This window comes from Salmo trutta, chromosome 31, assembly GCF_901001165.1.
Source record: "Salmo trutta chromosome 31, fSalTru1.1, whole genome shotgun sequence".
Classification (NCBI taxonomy): domain Eukaryota; kingdom Metazoa; phylum Chordata; class Actinopteri; order Salmoniformes; family Salmonidae; genus Salmo; species Salmo trutta.
The window spans coordinates 1,610,834-1,624,686 of NC_042987.1; the positions used below are offsets into that span (position 1 = coordinate 1,610,834).

Consider the following 13,853-nt stretch of genomic DNA (forward strand, 5'->3'; position numbering starts at 1 on the left):
GAACAGACATGGAGAACACTAGTCATTTTCATTTGGGTTTATTTTATTCTCCTTTTTACAACCGAGATGTGTTTGATGCGTTTTATTTACCTTCCCTTTACGACACATTTTAAATAACAATCAAATGTATATGATTAGTGCACTTTAATTATAAGCAATAAACGTACAAATGTAAGAAGCTTGACATTTCTAAGAAAGGAATGTTATCTAACAACCAAAATAATACATACAGCACACAATCCAGACAACAAAACATTGTGAAGACATTTTAAAGCAGTTTGTTTTATGTCAGGAGTCAGTGTGGCCGTACTGAAAAAGAAACGCAAGAAACATTCAAACTGATCACATCTGATGATGGATAGTTGGTTAAACAGCGATGGGGTGAACAGAACTATTTTCTATTGGCTAATTGAACCATGGTGTGGTTTCAACACACTCCCTATGACCACAGTTAAAAGAACAAAACATATTCAACACTAAACACTACGCTAACCACCTCGCATAGCCTATCAAGCGTTCAGACCAGAAGCTCAGGGTAAGGACCTTGAAAGAGAGAGCTTTAGGGAGAGATGAACCACATTTTCAGCGATACATATGGACTTTGGCTTGGCTTAACACAAGATAAGTCTCTCTCTCTCTCTCTCTCTCCAAAGTATCTTCATCCCAGCAACAACCTGCTTTTTTCCCCAATCACATTACCACCAGCAACATCTGAAGTTAACCTCCCTTATCCTCCTCCTCATCATCATCTCCCTCACCGTGCGAGTGCCTCCTGTAGCCCCATGCAGCTTGCACCTTAAAAGAACAAATATTTATTTTCCGCCCCTGGAAAATATGCACCAAAATAAAAACGGCCACACAGATCCCCCTCCATAAACAAGGGCATCAATGTGATAAAATGTCATAAGAAGATACTATCACATATCTGACTCCCTCAAACAAAACAAGCATTTTTGTGCACTTGTTCAGTAAAATGTCTCATTATTTGCTTTACTTTAGAATGACATACATGTACAATGTTTTTATCATCTTTTGTTTGACATGACAGTCTGACTAGACACACAGACACACATAAAACACGCACCTTTGCGACCGGCAGAGAGCTATAGCTAGATTAAAGTCTTCAATGAGAACTAATAACATGGATGATTCTGCCCAGTTTCCATCCCTGGCCAATAGGGGGCAGAAGAGAGCGACGTGGCATTCCAACCAGCAGAAAAGGTGGGTGAACGAACGTGCAGGGGTGTGGTGGCATTGGTGGGTGAGTGAGAGGGACGTTGGTGATCAGGGGGGTGGAGGAGAGAGGTGTCCATCACTGAGTTTGAAAAAGAGGGAGGAGGAGGAGGAGAGGAAAGAAAAGAAAAAAGAATTGCTGAGTTTGTTTGAGATGGGGTCTGGCTTTGTCTGATAAAGCTAGATAGAAGAAGCTTAAGTATAGAGTGGATTGGGTAGTCTATGATGGAACATAGCTTAGCGTTACTAAAGGACACAGAGAGAGAGAGAGAGAATTAGAGAAAGACAGTGTGTGTGTGTGAGAGAGAGAGATAGAGAGATCCAGTTACCAGCAAGTGCTAAAATAGGGGGGAGAAATGTGCAGAAGGGATTAACGGGACCAAAATAACACGGAGGAGTAGAAAGGAGGAGGATCCCTTTGTTGTCAGGGCCTGAGAATGTCCACTGGCTGTCAACGTGACGTCATTTCAAGGACTCAGTCACAGAAGTCAAAGCAGTCTGTGTCCAAAATGGCACCCTATACAATATATAGTGCACTATGTTTACCAGAGCCCTATGGGCCCTGGTCAAAGTAGTGCAATATATAGGAAATAGCTGGCCATTTGGGATGTACTCTCAGACACAAACAAACAGGGCTTTTTCTACTCTGCTTTAAATTGCAGCTGTTACAGTAAGCCTGTATCTACTACACCCTTATAGACAGGAATAGCCTAGCCTCCAGCTTGCAGTGACAGAAAGGCAGCACAGCACTACGGCCTCCATTAGCTCAAATGTGAAGGGAGTGAATCACCCGGCGATATGAACTTCAATTTGAACCCATCTACACAAGGTAAGAGCTAGGAATCATATTTCTCTCCCTCACTCTGACTTGTCCAGCACAGGGTACACTCAAACTCTTCACACCACTCACACCTGATCTGATTGAGCACTGAGCAGCAGGAAGCATTAACAGAAGTTTCAGGAACTATTTGACCTCTCCCTGTAGTTATTTGTATCTCTATTCTCTTTACAATAGCCTGGTGGGTCCATTTATTACACTGCATGTCTATACTGGGTCTGCTCTGCTTGATGCTAGCTGAATGGGTTATGAGTTGTATGTTCTGCCTCATCATACAAACACTGAACTCGGTAGGACTACTCTTGCTTAACTTAGTAGGACTGCTCTTTTATAGGCAGGACTTAATGAGTTAATGAGATAGGAGAAGTGCATCAAAAGGTGGGGCAGGAGGAAAGGGGTGTGGTCTAAAAGGGTGTGGCGTATGGAAGCTGAAGCAGTCAAGTGGGAGGAAGTCGAGTCTTTGAGAAATAAGATTCAGAAAATCTATGAGAAAAAGAGAGATAGAAAAGATAGGATGAGAAAGAGTAAGCATTCAAAGTTTTTTTGAAACTTCTACAGTTTTAATGAAGAGAAGTCAGAATAAAAGTGCTCCCAGTGAAAGACGAGAGGAGAAAGAAGAGAAAACATCAGTCAGTGTGAGGGCAAGTCAAACTTTGACAGATCCTCTCCCCAGGGCCCATAGGGCTCAGGTCAAAGTAGTGCACTGAGTGGAGAATAGGGTGCCATTTGGGACACAGCCAAAAAAGAACAAATTGGGTGGTCCCTGTAGCCAGGACTCTCTGATGTGTGTCGGACAGGCGTAGTAGAGAAATACTGCCTTGCATCACATCTAAGATGTCAGAATGAAAGGCAAACTTGGGAATAGCTTTTAAGATTTTGTCATCAAACCAGCAGTCAGATGCCATTTGATTTGGTTCAAATGGCATGTTTCATGACCTGACAGTAGTAGTTGGAGTGTTTCACTTCCATTGATTGAGCTATCATATTTTTTTTATCACTATTGTGTCTATGTTCACCCCAGTTTGGCATTGAGATCATGATGAATATACTTTGAGTTGTAAAGGCTTAGATCTTGTGGGAAAGAATATACTGTTAAAGACAGACCTAGGCTGCCTCCGAAATAGCCCCCTATTCCCTATTTAGTGCACTGCACTACTTTTGACCAGGGCCCATAGGGCTCTGGTCAAAAGTAGTGCACTATGTAGGGAATATGGAGCCATTTGGGACACAGCCTTACGGTTCTTTAAGACTGCCTCCTTAAGGTCCTCCGCTGCCTCCCTCTCCAGTATGATTCTCATTCACTTATTTCAGGGTCAGTTTTTTGGAGAGCTTGGACAGGGACAGGAAACTGGCTGATTTGGCCGAGGCGGACCCACCCCCCTTCCCCTCCCCCTCTTTTTCCCACTTGGAGAGCTCCAGCTCGATGGTCATCAGCACCCTCCCAGGCCCTGCCCCCTGGGCTGAGTCCCCTCCCCCTGTTCCTGCTCTCTCTGCCTGTCTCAATGCTTTGGGCTGGGCTGTGTGTTTTGGCTCTAGCTCTCTGCTCCCCGTATCCTATTTCTTATCCTTGCGCGACTCCTGCTTCTTCTTTTCTGAGGCGGCGGCCTTCAGCTTGGACGGGTCTCCGATGGAGAGAGTTGGGCCCTGTGGAGAGGAGGAGGGAACAGGGGAGGAGAGGAGTCACTTCAGGAGGAAAGGAGGAGTGTGAGAAAGGAGAGAGGGGGAGAGAAGTAGTGTTAGCACGGGGGAGATGGGTGAGATCGATGGGCATGTTAAAAATGAGGAAACAGATGGATTAGGATTGAAGGAGGGAGGGAGGTATTTACATTAGAGCAGAGAGACAGAGAGAGAGGTACATTTAGGAGAAAAAGAGAAAGAGAGTCATATTTAGGAGGTAAGGGGGAGGCAAGTGACGGGGGGCGGTCTCCAGGGCTGCAAGGGGTGACAAAACAGGCATCGATGAGTTAGGGACAGAGTGACAGGACTGCTACACATCTATTTCCAACATAGCAGGTGTCTTAAAATGCAGGTTTGAGTCAACTTTAACCAATCAACACCCAGACATGCACCAATCACACATGCATTGCCATCAGTTCACTCAAACACATCGATCTACCAAATGGACCATGACAATGACAACAAATAACATATTTCTGCAAACCCGCATCTTACTGGAGCTAAGGACATGGGAGCAAGGGAGTAGACTGGGAAGGTAAGGACTCGGTACAGAGGCCACCTGCAAGAGGAAAGTGGCCTCTGAGTTAGTGAAAAGGAAAGGTCAGAGCAATCTAATGTAATTACTTTACTGAAAAGCAATCGCTAACATAAAGAGACACTGGGCTGCTATGGAAAGGGTAAAAGGTCAAGTGCATGGCTATCGCTACAGTGCCTATAGACAGATACTACATCCAAAATGGCACCCTATTCCCTATATAGTGCACTACTTAGTCAAAAGTAGTGCACTTCGTAGCGAATAAGGTGCCATTTGGGACGAAGGCAGAGAAGGGGGTTAGGAGCTAAGCTAAGTCCCTTACTAAATAGAGATATAGACAGGTAGAGGTAGAGATTGATCCGAGGATGGATCAGTTAAACAGAATACGGATCCAAAAACAAACTGGCTGTTCACCTGTGGAGAGAGAGACAGAACAAGAAAACACAGAAAGAAAGGAAGAAAGAAAGAAAGACAGGGGCTTCTCACGGCCATCCGGAGGGAGTAGAGGAAGGATAGACAGACAGGAGGAGGGAGGACAAGATGATGACACTGAAAAGAAAGGAGGAGAGAGGGACTAGATAAAGGGAATGTGAATGAGCTAGTGAGTGAGAGAGGGAGGAATGGAGAGAATGGGTGGGGACGGTGTGTTTGCTGGGATCAATATTGAGTGCAGTGTATTATCATTCCAGTACAGCCTGTTGTGTGCTGTATGCTGCTTCGGGCTCCAGGGTAGTCAGCTACTAATACTCTCTCTCCCACTCTGCCTCCCTCCCTTAATGGAGTAATGGTGAACGAAGATGCCACATGATGGTGGTTTCGTTCTAAATGGCACCCTATTCCCTATATAGTTCAGTACTTTTGACCAGAGCCTTATGGGGAATAGGGTGCCACTTGGGATGCATCCAATGGGATTCTCACAGCTTTGTTGTGCAAGCCCAGCAAATAGAAATAACCCAGATACAGTGGCTGATACAGATTGTGTGGAGTCAGCGTAGCGCTAAATAAGGCCTGTTCGATCAAACGGCATGTTTTACATGTGCAAGTAAACCCTATAGATGAACACCCTGTTTATTTCCCAAATGGCACCCTATTCCCTATATAGTGCACTACTTTTGACCATGACCCATAAGGCTCTGGCCATAAGTAGTGCACTATGTAGGGAATAGGGTGCAATTTGGGAAGTAGATAAGGCCTGTTTGATTAAACAGCACATTTGACAAATATATGAAAACCCTGTAAACGTGTTTACATACATAGTTTAAAAGAGAGGAGCCATAGTGAGGAGAAGACTGTTTTACACATTTGATTTTTCTCCAAAGGTTGTTTTTGTCCCCCTCACCATGAAATGAATTGCTCATGGTGAAACTGTATATATAACAATACTGCCAGAATTTCAGCGAGTGTCCTTTTGACTGTGAGATATATTATTAATGTATGCGCCCAACCTCCAGGCATTTTGTGCAACTTACTGCAACTCAAGTGCAACCTGACAATCCGTCATGTGACAATGCCTGCATCCCAAATAGCGCCCTATATAGTGCACTACTTTTGACCAGGTCCCTTGCCATTTGGGACGCAGACATTGCACTTCTTTTGACCAGGACCCATTAGGGCTCTGGTAAAAAAGTAGTAGTGCACTGTATAGGGAATAGGATTCAATTTTGGACGCAGTCAGCGGGAGCTGTGGGGAGATGAGAATGACAGTGCACTCTAATGCTGAGGTAGACAGACGTAAACCCTGAATCTAACCCCTGACCTCTGATACTGTACAGACCCCAGCCACAAGCCCCTGGCCCAGTGATACAGTAGCTGCATACCTGATTGATTCCTGAACAACACTGTGAGGAAGCTAACTACACGCCAATCTGTCCCTTGTAGTGTTGAAAAATTGCCTAAACTTTCCCAAAATGTTCAGGTTTTCCAGAAATCCTGGTTCTGGAAAACCTGGGAAAGTTACCAGGATTTAGCAACCCTAGACCCTTGACTACTTCCATTAAGACATCTTAGTGAATTGATCAATACCCTAGGATGTCATTTACCAGCATACATCATCATTCTATTGGACATGGAATATCTCTCTCACAATATAGAAAATAATTTGACTTAATTCGACCTGGGAGGAACCAGCGATAATACCAAAAGCATACAAGAAAGAAAGAGTGTTATATTAATCAAATACTAAGGCCGCATTCCAAATGCCACCCTATTCCATATAGTGCACTACTCTGGGCAAAAGTAATGCACTATATGCACTGCTACCTGGGGCGGCAGGTAGCGTAGTGGTTAGAGTGTTGGACTAGTAACCGAAAGGTTACAAAATCAAATCCCCGAGCTGACAATGTAAAAATCTGTCGTTCTGCCCCTGAACAAGGCAGTTAACCATCATTGAAAATAAGAATTTGTTCTTAACTGACTTGCCTAGATAATAAAGGTATAAAAATATATATATATATATATTGGGAATAGGGTGCCATTTGGGAGGCACATTAGAGCTATCCACCCCCTAGCCTTGCACTTATCCCCAGTGTGACTCAGTGTAATTTGGGATAACTGTGAGCCGATAATAGGGCCAGTGATTTTCATTTGACTCAGAATCAGTAGGTCTCCCTCTTTCTCTACTTTCTCTCCCACTGAGAGCAACTCAGTTCCATTCACAGGGAATTGAATTACTGTACTACACGAACTTGCTGCAGCCATTTCACAATGGTGGCTGGTGTTATGGAAAGTTCACCCATTTTTACATGTGGCCTTTTCACTGTCTTGTAGTTGATTACCTAAACGGTTTAATATTTTGTTACAGAGAAAATTAGTAGACACATTTTGCTGAGATCACTTGCTATTGACCACAATGCATTGTGAAAATGTGTCCAAAGCGTGTTGCATCAGAATCCCGTTCTGAATGATGTCTCTGCACAAAATTTCCCCCCCAAAAAATCATTGTCCCATAAATCCATATTTGCATATTTTCGTTGTTGTAAACAGCCTAATTAAAATATGGATTTTTCAAAAATAATTGTGCAGAGACATCATTCAGAATGGGATTCTGATGTAATATGAGTTGGTGTGGAGTGTTTTAGAATGTTTTATAATATGCTTTAGACATATTTGCATATTGCATTATAAGTCAGTATAGCAAGTGGTGACAGCTAAATTTGACAACCAATTTTTTCTGTAATTAAACAAAAATGGTATGGGGGGGATCAACTACAACCACAGAAAGAGTGAAAAGAAGGCCACGTAAAAATGGGAGAACCTCCCCCGCCTATTTACCCATCGTATTGTTTTTGTTTGGCCCTAGAGGAGGTGGTAAAATGAACGGAGGAAGGATATACGAGTGGGGGAGGGGCGGCCATTTAGCTCTTAAGCTTTTGGGCGGCTGACTGGATTTAAAGCGTTCCAACACTCGATGACTGTTTCATTTAATAGCAGGAGAGAACTATTACACGTGTTTGCTTTGGTGGTGCAATAATGCCTGCTCTGTGGCGGTCTTACTAACAACACCGTGCTGAAGTGTGGTTCTGTGGCTGTGTATAACCAAGTTGTTATGCTATGAGCTTTCATATAGGTGTTGTACTCTTACATGACTTGTGTTGTACGGTACTTGTGTGCTGTAGTTGTGAGCTGCTGTTGTTGTCGTTGTGTAGTTGTGAGTGAGCCGACGACGAGAGGACTTGCCTGTCTCTGCTGTGATCCCTCTTTACCCTTCCCTTTCTTTCCATGTTTGCTGGAGGAAACAAAAGAGAACAACGTCAGGTGGAGGTCACACCTCTCCCTCCGGTGGTCAAAGCAATACACTGTTGCTGTTACAGTATAGTCCTGCTTTTTAGCTATCACAAGGAACAGAACAGCACTGACTCTCCAGGTAGGTTAGGAGACAAGATAATAGATACAGAACTAGAATGGAACTAAATTACCATGGAAATGATGCACTGCAGTACCAGGTTAGCCATAGTGAGTGTACGCATGAGTACCAGTTAAATTGCCATGGTCAGAGGTTCCAAGTCTGTTCAATTCGTCATATTTATATGATCATAGACTGACTGTAGAACTTGATTAGCGGTCAACTTAGTGCCACCTGTGGTCTGTGTGGTGTAGCGGTATTGCCACAGCCTCCGCAACATTTTTGACACAACTTTCCCCCACTGTCATCCTCTCTCTCTATCTGTTCAATAAAATCTAAAAATACCTTTCCAAACAAAAGAAGTGAGTGCCACCTAGTGCCAGCTAAACCATACAGGTGTCCAGGCCGGGGATGGGCTCTGGCTTTGGCCCTAGACCGAGGCACAGGGGCACTGACCTGACACTGAGGTTGAAGACTCTGCGGGCCACCAGGAACCTCATGAGATAGTAGATGACAACGATCAGCAACAATAGACCTAGCACTGCACCAATGATGGACCCCGTGATCACTCCGGCCTGGATGGGAACTGAGAGAGAAAAGAGAAGGCAAGACAAGGACTGTCTACTTCCATTCTAGGGATTCTATATGTAATTATATAGCCTGGTCCCTGATCAGTTTGTGCATTCATGCCACTCCTTGTCATGGCAAACATGCAAGGAGTGCAGGCATGACACCGAGTGGCAAGATCGATACCCAGGCTAGTAATTCTATGCTCTCACCCTTCTCAAAGACCAGCAGTCTGACACTGGAGGCGCGTCCCACTATGTCAGGTGGGTTCTTGGCATCGCAGGTGAAGGTGCCGTTGTCTGTGTAGTCTAGGTTTTTGAGCAGGATGGATCCGTCCCGGCGACCAGGGTTCCCCACAAACTCCAGCCTGTCTCTGAAGGGTCCCTTGTTGTCTACGTAGGGAGCTCCACCGGTGTAGTGGAAGATCTGGAGTCCGGAAGACCGTAAAAGGGATTCAGGTTCTTGTCTGTTTCTGCTCTCTTACCAACTGCTTATGGAACTGTCATGGCAACATTTTTGTTGGCAAGAGAGCAGAAACGGATCTGAGACCATCTAGGCTAAATATGACATGAATTGTTAGATACGGTACAGATGAAATGTGCTAAAAGAAGAAGCTTGTAAGTTAAGTCCATTATTTAGATCTAAACAACTGTGCTAGAGAGAAAGGGAAGGAGGGAGTAGGAAGGGGGTGATATCGTTTCAGAGGGAGAGAGGCAAGAGGTGGGTGAAGGCAGAGGAGAGAAGGACAGTGAGATAATGAAAGTAGGAGAGGGGGACAAGGGGGATTGGGGGTGGGGGGGGGAGATTGGGGGCCAAGGAGGGCAAGGCACAGCGAGAAGAGAGAGCTAATAAGATGGAGATAAGGTGCGAGGGACTGAAATTAAAGAGCTGGCACCAGGTGAGATGAGGGGAATGAGAAGGAGATGGGAAAGAAGGGATAGGTTCGTGTCACAAATGGCACCCTATTCCCTATGTAGTGCACTACTTTTGACCAGGACCCAACGGGTGCATTATATTTAAGGAATAGGCTCAAAGGGCTCTGGTTAAAATCAATGCACTATCTAAGGAATAGGGTGCCATTTGGGACGCATCCATAGAGGAGGCTAGAGGAGGATAATGATAGAGGAGAGTATATATGTACAGAGATGGCGTCCCTGGCACCGTCGGGCCGGTAGCTCCAGGAGAAGGTGACATCTTCAGAGGTCCAGCGCCAGGAGAAGAAGGAGCAGGAAAGACGGATGTCTGACCCCACCAGGGCGTGACGCTCCCAGCCCGTGTAGATGACGATGGCCTCAGACTGCTGGGGCACTATAGGGGTTAAGACACAGGGTTAAATAGGAAAGATCAGCACCCATGTGGTCCATAATTACCTTTTTCACACTTACTGGTTTGAACCATTACCATTTGGTACCTCCAAGATACCATTGTACCATTGCCTATATGTAAGTTTCTACCATTGTAAATGTTTATGGTGGTTTCAATGAAAATACATAAACTCAAAAGATCCTCACTGCATGCTTCAAAACTATTCTGGGGATATAAAGGACATACATACTATGAAAACAGACAATGGGATAGAGTGGACTGGGGCAGACATGGTTAAATAAGAAAAATATGCATTACACACTTAAAAAATGTGCCCCTGGGATGTACGGCAGAGAAAAGGGTTATTACTTTTAGTATTCATGGCATTAAACAAACACAACCTTTAAAACTATTCTTCTGTCGATGTACCATTTAATATTCTATGAAAAGACAGTCACGAGGATAACAAGTTCAAGTTAAATTCAATGTCTTTCAGTTGCAAAACCTTTTTAAGTCTTTTCTTCAATCCCTTTTACATACACCCACACAACCACTGTTTATGCAAGGTTCAATGAGGTATGAACATGTGCAATGATAGCATGCAGCAAGGATTGGCGTTGATATGAACTAAAAAGTACAACATAACTACCCACAGAATATAAATAGCTTATTTATCTATGTTGTGTCCATGAAAAATGAATGTCAATTCTATATTTGCCATAAAATCAATATATCACTTCCATTGTGAATGCAATTAGTACCGCAGTACAAAAACCACCACCAATTATGTAATGGCATCTGCGAACATTGCTATCATCAATTATTATGACTGGTATTTTGGGGTATTTGGTATTCCGTTTGATTCAAGATTTTGACCCAAGATACTGACTCCCACACAAATCCCATTCAGAAATCTAAAGATGCACATTTCATATTTTCACATGCAGCTCGGAACTCCAGCGTCCTTCAATAAATGATGTCAGCCAGCACACAAGTTGACAATCGAGTAAGACTTGGCGTTTTTTAATTACATTTTGACAAAGCTGGGAAGAAGATCTCTACTCAAGTGTAGAAATGCTGTCAATACACAGTCTCAGAGTGAGTCCCAAAATGTATGCCCTCATCTTAACTTTGTGAGCCTCACGGAATGAACTCTGTATAAGAGAAACACGGATGAAGAACAAAATGTTGCTGTAGTTATAACAATAATAGTCACAACAATATAACATCCGTATAACAAGGTATTACAAGACTAATCATCTGTGCAGGTTTTCCTTTACTTCTGTTCCCTTTAATTCATTAATTAAGAAATGCACCAATAACGCAGAACCCAGAGTCAACCAGATTCAGTGACCCACGGGATTAGTTTAATGTACAGCTGAGAATGAAATACCAAGCATGTATAAAAGGCTTTTTATAATAATATAAAAAGAAAGCATACGAGATCATTCATCATAAATGTTATTAATTAAAATTGTGTCACCGATACTATGTGAACTTCAACCTTCAACTCAAGAGGATGATAAAAATAAGACAACACTTTTCACGTGCAACTTTAAAGCAGATCAGAAGGATTAAACATAGAATTAACATTAGAAGTATATATTTTTTTAACCATAAATCCCCAAAAAATATTTGCGATAACAAGTTACATTACAGTGGACTTATTACTGTGTAGTTTTTCCTATAGTTACAGTGTAGTAAGTATTGTAATTAACCATTGTAATTAGGGTTAAGACTAAGGTTAGGGATATATTAGGGAAAATTAAATATACTTTTTACCTATTCCCAGGAGTACGACCGACGCTAGCGCCAAAATGGTCAGCATGGTTCCTGGCTCTTTGGGTTCTTCAAGTGATGTTGCAGACCTCACTGGATGCTGCAAAAGAGTCCCACTATGAAGTGATGGAGAGATAGGACAGAGGGGTGCAGGGTTCCAGGACAGAGGGCTTCACAACAGGACAACAGTGTCCCAGGTTTTATAACCAACCACACCCCTCGCTCTCCACTGCTCGGCCACATTCCTCCCTCTCTCCACCTCTTTCTTTCTCTCCAATCTCATTGAAACAAATCAAACAATCAACCCCATTGAAGACCAAAATAAAACACTTTTTACATTCAAGAGTGATATTAAGATGCAGTGAAAAGCAACGTACTGTAGAAAGATACTGATCAAATTCACTGAAGTAGCAGTCAAAGCTTGAGTCAAATGTGCACAAATCTGCACTACTATATGACACCATCATGTACATTCCTGAATATCGTTACTTTACTGTCTTACTAGCACTGCTTTTGCTGATAGCTGCATATTTGTGGAACGTTTTTTACTTGCAATGACTGATATGTGGTTGTCTTACCTACCTTAGTTGACTGCATGGACTGTAAGTTGCTCTGGATAACAGCGTTTGCTGAATGACCAAAATATAAATGACTTTTGTGATAGCATAGAATGTATGCACATTATACAGACTGTATTTCTAAGGGCCGATGGTGATGTGTAAGATGTGATGTGTGAATACATACAGTGTGTGTAAATATGACATGGATGGAAAAATGAGTGTGTGGGGGGTCCTGTCTTGTCCTCTCCTCCCGCCATCCCCATTTTTCCTTTCCCTGCACTTTCACCGGGATGGAGAGAGGGATGGAAAACAAAGCCCCAAGTCTTCCCTCTCTCCCTTTCTCTCTCCTCCCTCTCTACGGATTCCTGCCTGTTTGCTGACGTCTAGCAGTCAAACAATGGAGGGCGAGAGGGAGAGGGGCACAGGGGGTGACTGGCGTGTCTCTGTCTGTCAATGGCGCTTTCTTCCTCTTCAACCTCCTCCCTCTCTCTCTCTCTCCATCCAGACAAAGCTCTGTATTCTCCTCCCGCCTCCCTCTGCCAAGCGCCTACTCCACTTAATCCTGTAAAACCGACAGAGAGAGAGAGAGAGAGAGAGAGAGAGAGAGTAGGGAGAGACCAGCTATATATATATATACACACCATCGTTCAAAAGTTTGCGGTCACTTACAAATTTCCTCGTTGTAGAAAGAAAAGCGATTTTTTTGTCCATTAAAATAACATAAAATTGATCAGAAATACAGTGTAGACATTGTTAATGGTGTAAATGACTATTGTAGCCGGAAATGGCAGATTTTTAATGGAATATCTACATAGACGTACAGAGGCCCATTATCAGCAACCATCACTCCTGTGTTCCAAAGGCACGTTGTGTTAGCTAATCCAAGTTTAACCCTTTTGCAATTATGTTAGCACAGCTGAAAACTGTTGTACTGATTAAAGAAGCAATAAAACAGCATTTGTGGGTTCGATTTACAGGCTCAAAATGGCCAGAAACGAAGAACTTTCTTCTGAAACTCGTCAGTCTATTCTTGTTCTGAGAAATGAAGGCTTTTCCATGCGAGAAATTGCCAAGAAGCTGAAGATCTCGTACAACGCTGTGTACTACTCACTTCACAGAACAGTGCAAACTGGCTCTAACCAGAATAGAAAGAGGAGTGGGAGGCCCCGGTGCACAACTGAGCAAGAGGACAAGTATATTAGTGTCTAGTTTGAGAAACAACCTTTTAAAATGATCAACTTGGATTAGCTAACACAACGTGCCATTGGAACACAGGAGTGATGGTTGCTGATAATGGGCCTCTGTACGCCTATGTAGATATTCCATGAAAAATCTGCCGTTTCCAGCTACAGTAGTCATTTACAACATTAACAATGTCTACATTGTATTTCTGATCAATTTTATGTTATTTTAATGGACAAACAATGTGCTTTTCTTTCAAAAACAAGGACATTAAGGACACTAAGTGACCCCAAACTTTTGAACGGTAGTGTATACATATATATATATACATACATA

At 43.1% G+C, this 13,853-nt stretch overlaps 1 protein-coding gene across 4 annotated transcripts; it reads right to left on the minus strand.

The window, feature by feature from the left end:
• Positions 1 to 25: 25 nt before the first annotated feature.
• mpz (myelin protein zero) lies at positions 26 to 11,968 on the minus strand. 4 transcript variants are annotated; one of them, XM_029724808.1, is made up of 6 exons: positions 11,779 to 11,968; positions 9,833 to 9,999; positions 8,904 to 9,117; positions 8,581 to 8,710; positions 7,959 to 8,007; positions 26 to 2,554 (listed from the first exon to the last, which is right to left on the minus strand). In XM_029724808.1, exons 1-6 carry the CDS (start codon positions 11,822 to 11,824, stop codon positions 2,546 to 2,548), a joined length of 615 nt encoding a protein of 204 aa, XP_029580668.1. In that variant the 5' UTR covers positions 11,825 to 11,968; the 3' UTR covers positions 26 to 2,545. The 4 variants fall into 4 exon arrangements, with proteins under 4 accessions (XP_029580668.1, XP_029580669.1, XP_029580666.1 ...); XM_029724809.1 differs by having other exon boundaries at positions 26 to 1,315; positions 11,779 to 11,967; XM_029724806.1 differs by lacking the exon at positions 26 to 2,554 and adding an exon at positions 3,554 to 3,715.
• Positions 11,969 to 13,853: the final 1,885 nt, after the last annotated feature.